The sequence below is a fragment of the Coturnix japonica genome, chromosome 4 (genome assembly GCF_054131305.1).
Source record: "Coturnix japonica strain WE chromosome 4, WE-NBRP24, whole genome shotgun sequence".
NCBI classification, from domain to species: Eukaryota; Metazoa; Chordata; class Aves; order Galliformes; family Phasianidae; genus Coturnix; species Coturnix japonica.
The window spans coordinates 79,547,051-79,566,499 of record NC_140666.1 but is presented as its reverse complement, the minus strand read 5'-3'; the positions used below and the strand labels follow the sequence as shown (position 1 = coordinate 79,566,499).

Here is a 19,449-nt window from a genome sequence, read left to right as displayed (position 1 = left end):
CATATAAAGGGAATTTTTTATGATGCAAAGATTTCCCAAGGCAATAGCAAACTTCATGTGGATGCATACAAAAACACTCAAAAAGCATTAAAGTGCATGTGAAATAAATAGAAAATGTAGTTTGCCTTTATATTTGAATTTACTGAGGACCTTTTTAAATAGCAGACCTATTGAGGGGGTTAGCAGAACAGAAAGGTTACATTACAGGGAGAATCCTGAGCTGAGTAAATTCATATTGATGCTGATGACTAAGGTGAAGTTTTCAAAAACATGTAGGATTTGTCTAATTGTTTCTCTGCTTAATTTGATAGATGTTCCAATGACCTCATTGGGAAATTAATGATATCAATTCTACCTGCTTTTGAATATCTCACCTGAAATGTTTGAACCAGCAAGTCCTTTATCTGAGCTATAAGACTGGTAAAGAACACTCACAGATTTCACTAAGCATTAAAACAAACCCTTAACACTTCCAGCTCTGGGGAGTGGAATTGAAGTTAATGTTAACAGTAGCGCAGTTTGGAAGAATGACAGCCTTTATACTCATGTGAACTTTTGAAGGTGATCCAAGTAATCAAAATGATTAAAGTCATTTTCCTTTTAAAAGAAATTTTAAATTGTGTCAAATGTAGACCAAGGGTCAGATTTTATAATTCTTTCACGTTCTCCCATAAATTCCCTCAGACAGATGATTTCCAACAGAACTACTTAATAAAAGCAGTTTCACTCTCAAATGATAGTTAACTTATACAGGCTTAGAGTAAGACATATTTTTACAGTATCTGCAAATACTGCTGTACTGCATATAACAATGCATCGCGTAATCTTCAGTTTTTAGAAAGCACAAACAGCAATAATACTTCCTTGCCGACTATTAAAATCTCATTAATTGAAATTAATAGATTTGTGATGATCTCAAATCTCTTTTGCTAGTGAGGACCTGAAAGTATGCTAGAAGGCTCTTTCCCCTTTATACCCTTCACTGCACCTTATGTTGTCCTCTGTACATTTTAAACAACTAATCAGAAATTCTGTACTTGTCCTGTAGTTTTGAGCTTCACACTGAAAATGTTATCATTCAAGCTGGACGGCTCCTTAAAGAATTTGAGTATGGTTTCTCAAGGGACTGATCAGCTCTCCTTCAGCTCTGAAGATAGACAAGTAGCATTCATGAGATCTTCAGAGATTGGGGGTGGTCCTGGGGGAAGCTCACAATCAGGAAAAGGCCATCAGTGTGGTTTTGGATGAAAATCTGCTATAAGCCTCCTTCAGCAGATGGCTGTACATCAACTGTAATGAGGCATTTGTAGGAAGCAGGGGGAATGCTATTTTGTGTACATTTTATTCTATTTTTATTTAAAATTTTAGTTTTTTGGACTATAAGTACATGCTGTTAAAATACAAACACTAGTTTTTGGGCAGCTCTTAGTGAAACTGACCTCAGACCTCCATGCAAATAGTTCAGCCTAGGAAATAAAGAAACAACCCACTGCACGTGAAGCTTATGTGAGCTCGAGGAAGGCGACAGAAACTAAGTGCAGCTTGAAGGAACCATTTCAGGAAGCTCAGACAGAGGGAAAAACAAAGAGAATTTATTCACCAAAGAGAATAATAAGGATCCTCGTAGCACCAGATAAACCTGAAGTTGGATGGCACAATGACTACAGGCATCAAGGACAGTCTGACTTACAGACACAGCCATCACATCAGATTGCATTGCTATAGCACTTCTCTTGGTAACTTGCCATTTAGGGTTGTTCACTGCTAAAATATTTGCTATTTTTTTCACAGGATGATTTTTCCTGTGACATTTGGATGATATAAGGGTAGCACAGTTAAAATGCATCATAAACACAGCAGGAATTTCATTCACTTCAATGAAAAGACATTTCCTATTACCAGAAAATTACTATTCAAACATTATATGGTACAGCAAACAGCTGTAGCACATCAAGGATTGAGCATGTTGAGTACCTGAATGAAAGGGAAGAGCAGTCCGACTGCAAAGTTGGAGAGCCAGTTGACTGTCCCAGCTACCATGAATGCGGCCGGCCTCTGAGACTGCTGGAAAAACTCTCCTGTGAGGACAAATGGGATCCCACCTGGAACAGGGTCCAAGAAGGTGATAGTATTAGTAAACATCCTCTACCAACAGCTCCTTTAATAACAGAGGCAAACACACTCTGTATTGCACATTTTAGCAACAAACACTGTCCTGGGGTTCTCTTTTCAGGTGCATAGATGGGCTTCTGAGCAAATAGTACGATTTATCTAAACCATAGTTTAGAGGAATGTTACATTTTGCTGTTTAATGTCACTGCATCTCAGTGATGGGAAACAGGTAACTGCACAGAGAATTCACACAACTTCCAGAGTGCCACGTGATGAACTGGTTATTAAAATAAGGATCACCATTTCTACAAAAATGCTTGAAATTCTGAAAATTGAGAAATATTCCAAAATACTTTTTGGCATTAAAAACTAGAGAGATGGCTCTGAAGAGCTCAAATAGTATTTTTGGATAGTTATTGCCCGCTTAATTTCGGTAATAAAAAAAGCAAAACATTTGCTTCTCTGTAGGCACATTTTTCATTGATATTTATTCAACACATTCCCTTACTAGCTGGCACTTCTGGCAAGGTCTATTCCTCCCATCAGCCAAGGACTCTGACCTCCATAATACCCAGCTCTGTTGAATACCACATTTGTCACTAGTGTTTCCTTCCACTTAGGCAGTGGGCTATTTTGTATAGCACTGGCGTGTTGTTGGTCTAACAATAACCCTCAGGGAACAGCTGTCTAGAGCTGAAAGTCACAATTTATCACCAGCTTCCTTCATTTTCAGTGTGGTATTTCTATAGAAATATTTTCATAGAATAAAGCATGAATTGTAATTGCTGTCTGGATACTTATTATAGTTAATTAGACACGTACAATTTGCTTGCAGGATTATTTTGTAGCAGTTTGGAAAAATGTTAGTCTCATAACATTAGTCATGTTTTTAGTAATCTGTTGCTACTAATTTCTAATTTGAGAACCTCATGTCTGCCTTTGTTATTATGCCTCCTTTTCTGCGTTATCACTTATCACTTGGCTTATTAAATAAAATCATAGAATCATAGACTCCTTAAAGTTGAATGGGACCACTGAAGGCCATGTAGTCCAACACCTCTGCAATGAACAGGGACACCACAGCTAGATCAGTTTTACCAGGGCCTTATCCAGCCTTGCCTTGAAAGTCTCCAGGGGATGGGGCATCACTGGGCAACCTTCTCCAGTGCCTCACTACCCTCATTATAGAAGATCTTTTTCTTATATCTAACCTAAATCATCCCTCTTTGAGTTTGAAAACATTTCCCCTTGTTCTGTCACCACAGACCATGCTGAAGAGTCTGTCCGGTAAGATCCAACACACACCCCTTAAGTAAGTCCTGTCACTGTTTTAGGCATTTTAACAAGCTAATATGAACAATCAAAACCAAGTTAATTTCAGGAAAATCAGGTTCATTCAGAACACATTTTCTTTCAAAAAACCTCTATGACAATCCATTTTCCAAGATACGTATAAATTAAGATAAAAACATTATAGAAGACTGTCCATGCACTGGGTCTTCCCCTTACATGTTTTTGTTTCATCTGTGTGATTATATTTTGTTCTACTCTTTGAATGCAGACTGCATATTCCCTTCCCAAAGGACAGCTGTGAACACACATGTAAGCGCTGTATGGTGATGCATTGTCATGCAACCCCTTGTGCTCAGAGCCACTGCACTTAAACACATGCACTAGAAACTGTTCTATCAAGAAGGAGATAGTGACTCGTAAACAGGATATGCAGTTGACACACTTTCAGATATTCCTCCATTTCAGATCTTTCATATGCAGAGACCATGATAATATGCGTAAAAGAAAGGCAAAGTGATGGAGAAAAAATCTAGATTATACAGTAGTAAATGCCACTCCATTATCAACTAGTATGGCTTTTTGTGAGAATATATTTACAACTGTAGCAAGTTCAACTTTCTGTCCCAAAGACTGTCAGCATAAATTACACATTAAAAAAGCGTAGAGCAAATATGTATTCCTATCTCATACGTAGGTAACAGAAATACAGAGTTTGGGCCATCTGTGCCCCAGTCTTTCCACAAGTCACAAGTAGTATCCAAATTCTTTGATCAAAAAAGTGACCACTACTACTTTGACCACGTAGAACAAACAGACAAACAGGCGTAACTCACTGAAATTCAAGTAATGCTGATCTATCAGTCCTCTGTAGTTTACAATGCCTATTTCATCATGCACTTGGGATTGGGGTTCAAAGCCTAAACCATGGAAGGCAAAATAACAATCACACCTGTCCTGCTAGTATCTGTTTTAGGTCTCAAATGTCGTGTGAAGCAGTGGTTTACCAGAGCACCTGCCTCTCTCAGAGAAGAACTGAATGATTGGATACATAGAAACCATGGAAGTTATTTATTTATGATCATTTATTCTGTCATGCCTTTGCTGTAGGACAGTCTACAGAGGTGCTACTGTTCTTGTCAGTATAATAAAAATGATGTTCTAGATCCATTTGAGAAAACACACATTGTAGAAGAGAGGAAAAAGCCAGAAGCAAAAATGAAAAAAAAAAGTTCAGGACAGAAACATATCAGAAAGAATAAATGTTATGGAAATAAAAATGCACAAGCATTGTTAGTAAAAAAATATTCCTTGAAATTCAGATGTAGTATCTAGACACATATTAATCACCACTACAGCTTATTATGACTCCTACTTTTCACAAAAGCTCTTCAATCTAATTTGAAAATTAATCAATTAATCTTGTGAAGGTAAAAATAGCATATTGAAAAGGCTTAAAAAAAAAAAAATTAATAAAAAGCAGCTCCTTGGAGCTCTCAAATGTCTACAGCATAGAATTGTAAAATCACCAAGGTTGGAAAAGACCTAAGAGATCATCCAGTCCAACTGTTCACCTATTACCAATAACTCCCACTAAACCATGTCATTTCGTGGCACTGTAATATGTCACGAGCTTCTTCCAAGTCAAAGGCATGGTGCACTTTGCCATGGCAAAGGCAAAGGTGCACAACCACCAGACAAAGCAAAGCTGCAGACTTTCTCATGGCACAGACAAGAATTTCCACAGCATCACAAAATGGAGAAAGCCAGTTTATATAGAAGGATGACTTAAATTAAATACACAATACAATCAAGGAGCCTGAAAAGTAATTGGTGACTTAACTGAAAAACAGGCCAGGTCGAAAGATAAATGAAAAAGAGAATGAAAGCAGAATATAGCTGGATATTGCAACATGCCAGGAAGAGCAGAACTTGACCTTACTAGGACAAGGGGGATATGAATGCCTACCAAGAAACAAATCACTCCTCAATGGAGTGAAATGAATAGAGAAATTAGGGTAAGGTGAAAGAAAAATGTAAATCCTTAAGATGCTAACAGTGAAGGCACCTGAAATCAGCTAAACTCATAACCCCAGGCATCCACCCATCGCCAGCTGTTTCAAGGTGCAGAGGTACTCAAAGATCTTTTTGCCTTAAATCAGCCTCTCTGAGAACAACATTCAGGTGCATGGGTTATAAGGAAGCTTGTAAGATGCTTTGAATTGGTCAAGCCATGTTGTAGAATATGCCACCATATCTCTGATGCAGGTTTGATCCTCATTCTCTATTTTTACAGAATCTGAGGATTTTCCACAGTTTTTTGAGTGGTTCAGTCATCACAACAATATGGCATCTTACCAACTGCTCCTTACAGTTAGTTTCATTGTAAGGTACCCAATGAATTAATTGGTCTGTGCTCACTGCCGTTCAATGGTTGCTTGGAAACCACAGCTAAATGCAGTCTAACCAATCCACTGGCATTTTGAAACAGCCTTTAAGCATTTCTGCTGCCTTGTATGTTTAAATTTGGGTAAAATGGTTTCACATTAAAGCTAACTGGTATTCTTTCTCGTGGGTGATGAATCTTGAGATAGTGTTTCCACTGGGAGAATTTCCAAGCATTTTTCAGTTGAACAGCTTTATTTTAGCTCTGATCAAAAAAATGAAAATGTATATTATGATTTCCTGTAAGAACACTTTAGCAAAATAGGTTCTGAGCATTAAGTTAGAGAGGTAATGCACTGACCACAATACTTACAGCAATTCATTTCTAATGCATTGCTGTTTTCAGCATTACAGTGAACAGAATGGAAGAAGCTCCTGACATATTATAGTGCCACTAAAGACTGTTCCAACCTCTTAGCATGGTACCTCTATTGGAAATCACACATTGCTATTGCAGGCCTTGCATACTAATGATTTAATGAAACTAAACTAAGCCTATATGACAGAATTTGACTTGCACCAAAACATTTATATCTATGCATTTGATTTGTTTTCTTCCATAATTAGTGCAGTTACACATAGATTCAATGCCACTTGGTGAAAGTGTTTCAACCCAACAGATTTTTGTATTTGAAATTGGAACAACAGAACAGAAACAATATTCTTGCTGTACAAGCTAGAGATTTTCAAATAGATATTTACATTTGCATGAGTATTTATGTTTTCCTATCCAAATATCAAATGCACATATTGACTAGTTTGTTCAGTAAGCAGGTACAAAGAAATACGGATTAGCAAAAGTTACTTGTTTCAGCACAGAAGTCTGAATGCAAAAAAATGTGAAAATTGAAGGAAATACAGAGATCCTAATTTTGTTTTTATCCAGTACCTAACTGGTAGTTGGTCCTAGTTATATACATGATTTATGAAATAAGACTGTTGAGAGAATAACTGTCTAATACAGGTCAGGGAGATTTATTAGATTGGTAAACTGCCTCTAGAGGCAATGGAAACTGCATCCCATAAGGCAGGGAAAAGAAAGGAACTCCAAGTTCCCTGCTCATCTCTTAGCACTTAGGCTTAAGACACAGCTCCATGTGTTCAGCTGGCAGCTCCACACAAACTGGGGTTTCAAGCTTCACAACTCAAAGGGCAGCTGAATGCCTTTCCAATAGGAGGGCTTGCAAATCCTGGAAAGTCTGATTAGGGTAAGAACTGACAGATCTTCCAGCCCTGCATTATGGGAAAAATAGTCTTCAAGATGAGATGTTTTGACTGAGCGAGCAAGTACTTTGCAACAATGTTCTGTTTTGCTAAAGTATGTCTGTGTAGCTCTTGATCAGATCAAGCCAAACAGATTTTGACCACAAGGCGAGGACTGATATATCCTAATAGGGCTGGAAAACAGAATGCTAGCTCAATGAAAGGCTTTAGTGTGTGCAGTACAACTGGGAACTCTGGAAGACAGCTGTGGGGGAGAAGCAATGGAAGTGAGACAAAGCTCCTGGAAGAAAACTGCTGGCAAAGAAACCTGATATTCTTCAGAAAGACAACAAAAGGATGTTAGTTTGTAGCCAAGCCTGAGCTGCCAAAAAAACCCACAAAAGCCCAAACAAACAGATTCACCTGAAAAATATACTGCAGATCTGCTGGTGAAGCACCCAACCAACAAGTGCTTTCTGTCTCTGTGAGCTTATAGATAGAAAATACTGATTTTTACAGAGATTCTGGGTAGCTGCCAGGTTATTTTGCATGCACATTCTACTTGGTGGAACAATATGCCCCTCTTTCTCAATAACGGCGCTACATTTTCAGATAGGACAACTGCCTTGCTAGCTAGTCCTGTTTAGAGAACTGGGAGAGGAATGTGTGATAAGGGTAGGCTGAGTCAAAGCTTCATGCTGCAGCACTCTTAAATGTCCCCAGCCCTCCACAGGAGAATTGTTGATCTCGTCTGTTACAGCATTAAGGAAAACAGGCACTTGGCTTGTATAAAACAGTATAGCTGGTTAACAACATTATGAGCTGGAGCTCTTCTGCATTAGATTAAAGGCCACTTGCACAAAGGATTTTTAAAGCTTCATCAGCCGAAAACAAACCAGCAGTGCAAACCATAGAACCAAATTAGCAAACATAAAAAATACAGAATCCAGCAAAACTAATAATATAGTAACAAGTACCTCACAGTTATTAACATTCTTGCTTTTAGTATGATGCTGTGTGGAAAAGGGTTTTGCATTTCATAACTTATGTTTGGTTTAGCATCTATAAAAGTTGCTATTCCAACAGCCTATAGAAAATCAGTCCTGGAGGAATTTGGATCTTTACTGGTGCAAGCTAGACCACATCACTTTGGATCAGTTAAAGTAACAAAGCAAATGAGTACAACACATGTACATAGTGATATACTCTGTTGCAAAATCACTGGTTAAAAAAAAAAAAAAAAATCTCAGTTCTCAATTACTGATGTTAACATGTATGACATACAGCAGTAAGGCCACTGATAAACATAAACTACATAGTATTCCTTCTATGTTCAGTTTGGTAATTAAAGTAGATGTTCCATGTATTTTTTTCAGTGCTAACAACCTAAGTATTTCCTTATCTGAACCATCTGATAATTTCTTCTCCCCCTCCTGAATAATAATTAATGCATTTTCTCTTAATTTTTCAGTTCTGATCTTAAGCAGAATTTTATGAGCACCCATCTACTGACTGAATCATTTTTATCTTAAAAATCGTTTAATGAAGGCAAAATGCATACTACATAATTAAAGAGCCCCAGTAAATTCAGTCATTTTCAGATATTCTCCTTTACTTGAGTTATACCTCTTAAATACAGCTCTGCTCTTGGAAGCCCAAGTAATAATATTTCATGGCTTTTCCTTTTCCCTGTTTCCCTGATCCTCAAAACTCAGTTTTGACAGTACGATCTTTTTAATAAAACCTAGACCTGAAAGACAAGAGCAGAAAGCAGTTTTCTACTCTGACCTCTGCCTCATTTAAGCCTAAAATTCACCTCTGAGTCTGCTTGCTCTTCCAGCACAAAATGTCCACTATTAGTTCATTCATAAATGTTTCAGCTATATGCAAATTGTCACACCCTGTTTCCATTATCCTTAGTCATTTCTACCTGGTGTGCATTCAACTTCATAGGTCCAAATACCACTCCCATGGTCTTCTTTGTCACCAGTCAGACAATTTTATCACCCCTTTTTAGCACAGTCCTCCCAGTCCAGCTTTGTCACAGCATCAAAACTTCTGCATTTGAAACTGATGCTTGCTAACACATCTTGAAAAACCTCCCACCAATTTATACAAGTATCTGGTGAAAAATTAAGTAAAGTAATCTGTAAATACTGCAACTCAGAACTATGGAAGACCAAACAGACACCAAAAACCAGTGCTCTGACATGTGGTTAAAAAAAATACAATTCACAATTACATTCAACTTTTAGCTGCCTGTAAATAGTCTTTTAAACATCTGTTGTATTTTCAGACACATTTATCATATCAGAATCTTAATTAAAGCCTGACTTCCTATTCTTCTATTTGAACATGAAAATTTTTATTGAGGTATGACCTAGAGTCTTTATGATATTATTCATTCTGTAATTATTTTCAGTATCATTGCAATGATAATCAGATCCTGATTAAAATTGCTTCTCTTAATATCAATTTATTTAAAAAAAAAAAAAAAAGACCTTTAGTAAGGGAGTTTTTACTTTAGTAAATGTAGAGAACTGTCCATTACATTTTCATTCACTGTAGGTTCAGTAGTATCATGGAAATGCCTGAAATAAAGACCCTTGGGTGCCTTCAGTTCTAGATACAGGACAAAAAAGACAAAAGCCCTATCAAGTTGAGTTTTTGGCTTCTGTTGGCTTCCTTGGAGGTGTTCAAGACCAGGTTGGACAGGGCTATGGGCAACCTGATCTAGTAAAGGTGTATGTTTGGTGGCCCTGCTAGGCAGGGGGGTTGGAACTACATGATCCTTGAGGTCCCTTCCAACCCGGGTCATTCTGTGATTCTGTGATTCTGTAATAGTCTACTTGGATAAAAACAAAAACAACCAAACCAAAAAAACAGGCATGATTTCTCTGTGACGAATTCAAGATGATGGCCCATTAGCACAAAATGCTGCTTGTTATGAACTTATGCAAGCTAAAACAAACTTGAAAACTCAGTGTGGCGTGACACGCTTTTCTCATGAAATGTTTTAGCAAACAAATTAATCATAATATCACTACATAATTATGTCATTGTAAAGCTGTGTTCCTCCAGAAAGATCCCAAGTGTTAGAATGTTGTACATAATCAGAGAAGTTGGGACAGAAGAGTCTCTCATTGTTCCTCCCATTTAAGATGTGTAACAGACTGTTTTCACAGTTCCTTTTCTGGGAACTTTCGAAGTCTTTAGGATGTGGGGATGTGGTGTCTCAAACACCACATTAAATAATTCAGCTGTTGCTACAGCTGCTACTGTTTCTGATTGCAGAAAGTTTATGAAGAATAGGAAACATGCAGTTACTGTGCCCAATAGCAAACACCAATATCTGTTTTCAACCATACAGAAAGTCAAATGGATAGAGCCTAAATGAAGTTGTCCTTCCTTTACTAGTATCAGCTCAAAAAATGACAGTATCAGTTTTGCTGCAGTGAGACATTTAAAACTGTCTGATGAAGTAGAATCATTCAAAAAGAAGAGATCCTTAAAAGCTATAGAGATCTGAACAAAACGTTCACCATTTTCAGTCAGTGCTTCACGTTGCTAGCCCAAGCATAATAGCCCTAGAGCATTTCAAACTCAACTTTTGAAATTACATAGCAATTGACTACAGCTTTATGATCCTAATGCTAGTGGTAATACACCTTAAAAAGTGACACAAAGTGAACAGCAAAGCTACATGGGGAATCTCATCTGCTGTACCATTTGGATTGCTGGATGAGAGCAAATAAACGCAAAACTAATCTAGATAGTTCCAGGTGTGATAAAACAACTGAGGTATAAATAACATGTCTTTAAGCTATGTGATAAATGTGCACACACTTCTTTATACCGCTGAATCTATACTTTTTGCATTGAGGGTAACTAATAACCTTCATATGCGTAACAAGTTGAGTTTAAGCCCTACAAAAGAAAATCAGTGTCTGGATCCTAAAGATGCAGATCCATATTCAGCCTCTACCCCAAGAACTCCCAACCAGCAGATTGCCAGAATTTTTGTTGGATGCATTCTGGAGGAAGAAGAGACCTGTTCTCATGTTTCCCTCTAAACATCTGCAGCTGGCATTACAAGGCAGCAATGCATGTGAGGCTGTGGTCTAACACTGTATAGCAGCTTATGTGTTCATATGAGCCCCAACATTTAGCTGTACACACACATTAGAGTATGCCTTATTTTATTCAGCAGAATGGAAGGACATCAACAAAACTAAAAGTTGTCTTTCATTCAAGTTGTCTTTCATTTGATTTTCTGAACTACTTTTTCCCCTGAAAGTGTCCCACCTTCAATAATTTAGACTGGCTATTAAGACCCACTTTTTGGTCCCTACAGCAGCTTCTCATCCTTATACAAAACTAGTGAACATTTGCACTTAAATGTTGACTATGGAGCTTAGCAGAAAGTAGATGAACTTAGAACTTTCCTTTTGTGTGCATTGCAGCTGCTTAAAAGGAAAATAAAATATTTTTATTGTCTTGCATTTATTAGATCTAATTTATTAGTTCTACATCTGTTGTTCTACATAATTATTAGTTTTCTCTTTTGTAAATATAAATATTTTATACTACTTCACAGAAGAAAAAGGCTTTTTGATTAAATACCTATACAGCTTGTAAACTGTGAATTATAAGGCCTTCAATATTTTTTACTAGGCTTTCCTTTTCTACTCCCTACTAATGTGAATCATGTACATAAGTCACTTATGTAATATTTGAATAAATCAGCTTTTTTTTTTTAATGGAGCCCCAAAGCACATGGATGCATTTTTTCAGCAGTAAACTTCCTAAGATTTGGAGTTGTGAGCCATCAGCAAGTAATTAGCTATCATTCAGGCAAACCTGCAAGTTCAGGTAAGAGGAGTGCTCTCAAGTGTCAAAGTGTTCATTTTTTGAAGGCTTCAATTAAAATAATTTCTAAAATCTATTGTTAAAGGGAGGAAGTTAATACATTTGCCTGCTGCTAAGAACTCCATGTGTCATCTCCAGCAATTCATTTATCCAATAGATAGTTACCTTAAGAATACTAAAGGATCTTTTTACTTTCTGAACTTCCACTAATTGTAAAGATTTAAATAACTTCTGCAATAGAACTGTTAAAAGGTACACACTTACTTTACACTGATCTCTATAGAAAGAAGTATTAAAACAAAACAAATATCCCTGTCTTTAACATAATCAAGGGACATGCAATTTTACCCTCCCCAAAATTCAGTGGTGATGCAACCATGTTGAAAGCAATTCTGTTATTTTATTCCTTAACAGCTCAAAAACTCCGTTTACTGAAAGGCAACCAAAGACAAGTTATTATGCGAAGCCCTTTAACTTCTCATTCATTTATCCCCTTGATTTAATAGCAGTAGTTGAAAATTCTCCTTCCTCAAGTGTAGGCAGTAGATTTTTCCATCACTAAATGGAAAGGGATTGGTAAATCAGATCTCCTGCTCCTGTGGTTTGCAGTCCACATAAATTAAAGAAATGGCACTCTGCATTAATATGGCAGGCTCTGATTGCTGGCAGCTGGGAGGCTGAAATGGCACCCATAGGGCAACTTGTGTTGGATGGATGGCTGTCTGTTGCAATGGAGAGGCATGACAGGACAGAGGATGGGGCCAGAGAACCCACAGAAAATCTTCAACTGAGACAATTTATGGTTCATATTACACTATACTTATATATCTCTGGGTCAGAGATGAGTTATCCCTGAATGGAATTGTAATTCATGTATGGAATATTTAGCTTATCCTAGGGAAGCAGTTTAAAATCTACTGTTGTGTCCCCAGAAGCCTTATAACTGTTAACAAACCAAAAATTTATTAAATAACTAGGAAAACTAAAAGTTGCTTCTATGCATATAACTATCTTAAATGATGCAGGAACTATTCAACTTTATCCAAGGATGCTTGCCTGCTGGAAAGACTGTAAAGGCTTATGGTTACAGAATAAAAAATGCTTTAAGAATTAACCTAAACTTTCAATTCTACCATATTTTAAATTAGATATACAACAACACTGATTTATTTTCTTCTTTATAATACATTTTTTTCTAGTACAAGAGAACATTTTTTCCACCTGAGCAAACTCCAAACACTTTCCTGAACTGTACTGAAAGAATGGCTCTGTGGGATGCCACGAGCATTAGAAAGTCGCACATCCCACTCCAAGTGGAGAAGCTAGAGAAATCACACACAGCTTCAGTAAATGCCTATTTCAGGTGGTAATAATGACACTGCATTTTATTTCAGTACTTTTATGTATACATGCATGCTATCACACCTTTCTTTGTGTTTTACATCTGAGATTTTTTTTCTTCTCTGATGACATTTCAGACTGAAGAAACCTTATGGCTTTCACAGTGACCCTTCTATCACAACTGCTCTGCTGTCATTACAGTTGTATGCTGGCATTCAGAATAAGAGCACAGACTATTTTAAACTTTAAATATCAAAATGTCTTTGATACACCTCAGGGCACAGAATTTATTTCCTCCAAGTTCTCGTGTTTACTCTGTAATGTCAATTTAACATATGCTGAAAATACTATTACCATGTTTCCACTTTATCTATATTCAGCTGTGTTAGGAAAGACTACACGCATTCAATAAACCTTGACAAATATATATCATAAAACTCAGTTATAAGACAAAATCCTCAAAACAGAGACAAAAATTAAATGAAACATTTGTCTGTAATGGTCTTGTTTGCTAATGTTTCTTATTGATGCCTGAAAATGCAATCAGTATTAAAAGCAACAATTGGAAAAGGAAGATGTCACAACCATAAAATTATTTTTGTTTTTTTGTTTTTTTTTTTTCAAATTCCATCAAAGAGTGACTTCTATATCCATTTTATGTGATGAGCCTAGAAACATACTGATGATATGATTTTGCCATCTTTATTCATTCTGAATAGGAACTAACTTTGAAAGTGGGAATAGAGCAAACTTGCACTGATTCACTTCTGATCCTGTTCATGCTACATTCAGCCTTACACAAGGGGAGTGTTAATCACGCACAGAAATACCTAAGTGATTTAGGGCCAAATAAACACTTCTGAGATGTTACACAATATAAGACAAAGTCAGATGTACTATTGTTGTAAGCTAAATTTAAATCATGGACTGCGTGCTACATGGAATAACAGCTAGAAAATCCTCTCTGAGAATGTTTGTCTTTTCAGGCACATAAGCTTCTTTGACAAATGGAAGCAAAAATTGTACAAAACCTTTGGGTCTAGCATCTCTCTTGGAGACAAAGGGACAACACAGGTCTTGGAAATAAAGGAGCACAGAATTAGACTGAATCCAGGTCGAATCCCATCCTCAGCTCTTTCAGACAGTATTTCATACAGTCCTCTTATAAATCTGTAAGAGTTGTTTGCTTAGTTTCTCCTTTCACTGTTTCCACTTAGAAGCTAATACAGAGCTGAACTTCTCCAGTGACTAGAATCTGACTTCCAAATTTGACTCTAAATTCATGCCAGGCTACCTAGCACTTAGACTTGGGTTGTTTTTGTCTTCTGCAGTAACATTTGCTGTCAACTTGTTCTTTCTTCTCAGTGTTATTCTCCCTTTTGAGAATGTATTTAGAAACTGAAAACATACACTCAACCTTCTCTTTTGTTAGGCATTAAGAAGATACTCAGCGTCTTTTCTCATAAAACTCTACTTCGCCTTCACAGCATCCCTTCTTTGCAGCCTTCCCGTGCAAACTGCTGAATGAGCACTGTTGTATTCTAACAATCTGCTCTAAGCCTTCATCACTACAGAGATGATGTCACACTCGGTAATACAGTGAGCATATTTCACATTGCAATACAGAGAGATTATAGGTGGCAATATGAGGTCTCTAGGAAAAGGTGTAAAAAAACAGGCATATAGCGTGTTAGTATAATACTGCCTTTCAAATGACTTACATATAAAATAGGATCAGTTACAGAGAAGCTTTCTATGTGGCATTCTTATGGACATTTTCAGATATCCTTAAATCTGCTCCTCAGTTTCTCTTTTTCACTCTAACTGCCTACACTTACGCATCATCTGTTACAAGAAATGAAGATGATGAAGTGAAACTTCAACCACATCAGTATTCTTGAAGGGCTATCAAACCAACATGAATTTCCTGCACAAAGATAACTTGAGTTATATAGCAATGGATATAAAAAAGACTATTCAGATTTAGGAACCTTCTCCTAGTGCTTTTGGTAATAAAAGCTGATTTTATTTTTCCTTTCAGAGCACTTCAAGAAACTTGTTGGGAATGTCCCAAGGAAGAAAAGATGTTACTGCACAAAGGTGGCTAACTTCCCTGTGAGCTGGATGCCAAAGGAAGAGCAATATGAACAGCTTTTCACAGGTCTTAGTTTAACAATACTGCACTGGGTTATTTGTACATATTACCAAAGGTTAAAATAAGTCCAGTGCTTCAGTTTACTGTGCCTCCACTATCACTGAATTTGCAAAGGTTTGATATGAAAGAACCAATACTTCTTCAGTTTCTGAAAGGATGTTATAAAGGAAGGATTGCCTCAAAGCTAGCAGTATTTTTAAAACGATCCACCTCCCACTCTCCACTTCAGTTTTTAAAGATGGGTCCAACCTCTCCTAGTGCAGCATTGCCTCCTCCATTTCTCAGTCCTGGAAAGAAGGATGCCACGCATAGATAGTACACTAAAGAAAAAAGTAGTAATAAATCTTTTCAAACAAAGATGTTCTTAGGGTCTCACCATATATTTTGTTATGCTTATTTCTATTGGGAAAGTTGCCTGGAAGTCCATGCCAGTATTGATGTAACTCTCAATTAATCTGCTGGTTTTCTTTTTCACCACATGTCCCACCATCTGGGGTGAATCTCTTGTCACATGGCACAAGAGTCATTGTCTGCTTCAGAGAATAAATATCTAAATCTTTTGCACAAACTGAAACAGCATCAAAAACAAGTAGTGAAAGATCACAGCATACCTGACATTCTCCCTGACAGGTGGTGCTACACCTTTGCAGGAAACTGTCTCTGAATTGTACATATCCTGGGATACTCCATTTGTTGTTGTTTGTTTGTGTTTGCTTTGTAGGGTTTCTTGCCTTTTTTTTTTTTTCTAACTACTTGGCTAGGAGGCAAAAGGGCTCAATTTTTAGCATATATAAAATTACCTCAAATTCCCCTTGCGTGCACAACCATATAAATATTTTTCAACTCACCCAGCAAAATAAAAAATCATTTGCTTGTACACCAAGTGTTGCAAAGACACAGTGGGTGGATTGGGAATTCATCAAAACAGGTACAAATAAGAAGAATCTACACTTTCCCTTGTTAAGCCAGATTTTAGTGTGGTTCTCCTTAAAGTCTCATAGATTTTGCAGCCATAGTTCAATATGTTAATTCTGTATCTGTGAAGAAGCAGCTGTTAATTGAGAACAAGAGGATGACTGCTTTTAGTGTTTTCAGTTCCTTAATCGCTAAAACACAAGGTCAAAGAAGGAAGATGCTTTGCCCATACCTAAGCCAATCTATCACAAACTAAGTTTCCAACAAGCTGCACATTATTTACTCAGTCCAAATATCTCTAATCAGTGCTCTTGTTCATGACATTGAACCTGTACAAAGGCAGGAATGCTCTGTAAACCTACTCTTACTACATTTCTTTGAATTGAGTTTTGAATTTTTCTTTTTGTTATCTACTTAAGATTCATAGATTTAGGTTAGATATAAGGAAAAAGTCTTTTACAGTGAGGGTGGTGAGGCACTGGAACAGGTTGCCCAGCAATGTGGTTGATGCTCTGCCCCTGGAGACATTCAAGATGAGGATGAATAAGGCCCTGGGCAACCTGATCTAGCTGTGGTGTCCCTGTTCATTGCAGGGAAGATGGACCAGCTGGCCTTCAGAGGTCCCTTCCAACTCTAAGGATTCTTTGATCCTATGATAATCCCATCAGTCCCTTTCTGTTTACTTTTTTTTGGATGACACTTTCTCAGATGAAGCATACATTTCTGGCAGGTCGAATATGTGGCCAAGAAAAACATTTCCATGAATCTTCTACATTTTAAGGTGAAAATTGTAAAACTATTTACTAATTTTGTCCACAAAACCAAAAATAACATTGGAAAGCAATATGTTTCTCTTTAATCAAGTGCCTTCACTTGTGTATAATTAACCAAGAAAGCACAATGAACAAAATGCATGAAAGAACTCTGTTTACAGTTTATAGAACTTTTGAAGGGTTTTTTTCTCTTTCAGATCATAGATAGTCTATTTTGAACACAAGAGCCCCTTTAATTTTTGAGCAAATACATGAAAGATTGCTTTCTGTTAATCCTCTTCTGACAAAAATGATGAAATACCATATCTCTCACATGCCTGAATGTACCTGCTGTTAGCATTAATGATTCATTGCTAAGCAATATGCCTTGAAAACATCTGTAAGCTGAAAAACCCGAGTTCAGAAAATTGAAACAAATAAAAAATGCAGTTTATAGTAACAGCTGATTCTAACTGTAAAGAGCAGATGGTACTCATCCATATGCTATTCTGGAAGTAGGAGACCACACAATATATAAGCTATTAAGCAAGCATCAGATGTTCTGACAAGAGAGAAAATACTGTATTGGAAAGACAGTATTATAATCTAGAAAGTTCTAGAAGTGATCAACTAATTAGTACATGATTTGTGAGTAATTGTATTCTCCTTTCTATAAGCCAACCTTCACTGATCTAACAGAGCCTTTCAGAACGATAAGACTTAATCCAGGCAGTTCATTGCTTTCTTTGTTCTATTATGGAGTAATGATACCATGTCCTTTTTTTCTTTATGGAAAAACAAATATGGTGTGTAACTGAATGTGGGTTAACTAATAATATCAACAACCACCAAGTATATATATAATTACACTGTTATGCACTGGAACAGAAATAGGTACAGGCAGCTGAGCTGATCACTGATGAGTACTACCTGTGCATTGAGAGTGTATGACAGTAAACTGTAGCCTCATGAGGAGCTGTAGCATGACATGCTTGAAACTGGAAAAACTGTAGAAATCTATCTTATACTGGAGTCTCAGAATGGTGTTTTCATCCTTGAATATATTTTCCTGAAAAGATTACTCTTTTAACCACATTGCTGTGCTTGAACACCTGACTTGCTGAGGAAAACACTGAAAAACATTTCTGTTATAGAACAATTCTGATCTGTGTTGAAACGTTCAGCAATTTCATTTTATGTATTTATAGAAATGTGAACGTAGGCAATTAAACACAGCTCCTCCCTTTTTGTTGCATAAAGTGGCAATGTTATGTCTGCAACAGTGTGTCCTTTTTAAAATAAGTGTTATAATAATTTGAGTAATTCACAAATTGAAACAAACAGTTCATTCGTATTTCAAATACTAGGGAGGAATACAGAAAATTTTACTATGCTGAAGATAATACACATAAGAATATCTTGATGTGAGAGCTCTAAAAATTGGTTTGTAGTAGGGAAGAAACTGCGATCTGTTTCAACTAGACGCAATAAAAGAAGATACTTCAAGTAGTTGCACTTAATTTATTTAAGCTACTTAAAACACTGGAAAGGAAGTATTGAAGAAATCTGAAGTCAATATTTGATTTCCATTAGGCACTGAAACAGCAAGAGCAGCCCTGTTCTACAGAATTCTTTTTAAATAACTCTCAGTCTAGAAATCACACACCAGTTATACAAGAGGTTTAGATGAACCTGGGATAATACAGCAGGAAAAGGGAATTGCAAGATTGCTTGTGCGCTTTGCCTTAGAGTTGGAAGTAAAGTAGGAGGAAGCCTTACTATGCCCATATGGTGGGTGCATTAATGATCAAGAAGAGGAAGACTGCAGGCTCCTAGTTAAGCCTTTTAGGCACCTTCCCTTTCCCAGCCATCTATCATACGCAGAGGAATAAGTACAGAGATTAGTAGCAAACTGTTTTCCCAGAAATATTACAGTATTTTACACATTTTCTTCTAACATAACAGCTTTTCCAAAAGAGGATCCAAAATATTACAGTTATCTTTCATTAAAATATCAGCAACTATTTTCTTCCCTCATATAAGCCACAATCCATTAATTAGATAACTTCAGGGATGAAGATGTGCAAGAAGTTGATTAATGTTTAATGTCACATTCTTTATAAGGGAAAGACATCAATAAATGGTTAAACAAAACAAGACCTCAGAGGAACAGAATTCTTTCAGGTACACAGCAGAAGATGCAAAACAAGTTGCATGAACAGGGGTGATTTAATCCCTTTTGTTAGAGAACAGTTTGTAAGGGAAAATTTTAAAATTTAATCATATTTTGACATTCTGTATGTGAACTGAATTTGGATTTAATACTTTTATCTATCTGCAAAAGTCTTTTGTTTTTTGTTTTCATTA

General features: G+C 36.7%; 1 protein-coding gene across 4 annotated transcripts in view; it reads right to left on the bottom strand.

The window, feature by feature from the left end:
* Positions 1–19,449, bottom strand: part of SLC2A9 (solute carrier family 2 member 9) — a 98,466-nt gene that overhangs the window by 13,582 nt on the left and 65,435 nt on the right. For all 4 annotated transcript variants that reach the window (XM_085545740.1, XM_085545738.1, XM_085545741.1 and 1 more), the window contains one exon: positions 1,975–2,102. In XM_085545740.1, coding sequence (XP_085401866.1) covers positions 1,975–2,102 — 128 coding nt within the window. The remainder of the gene's footprint in view (positions 1–1,974; positions 2,103–19,449) is intronic.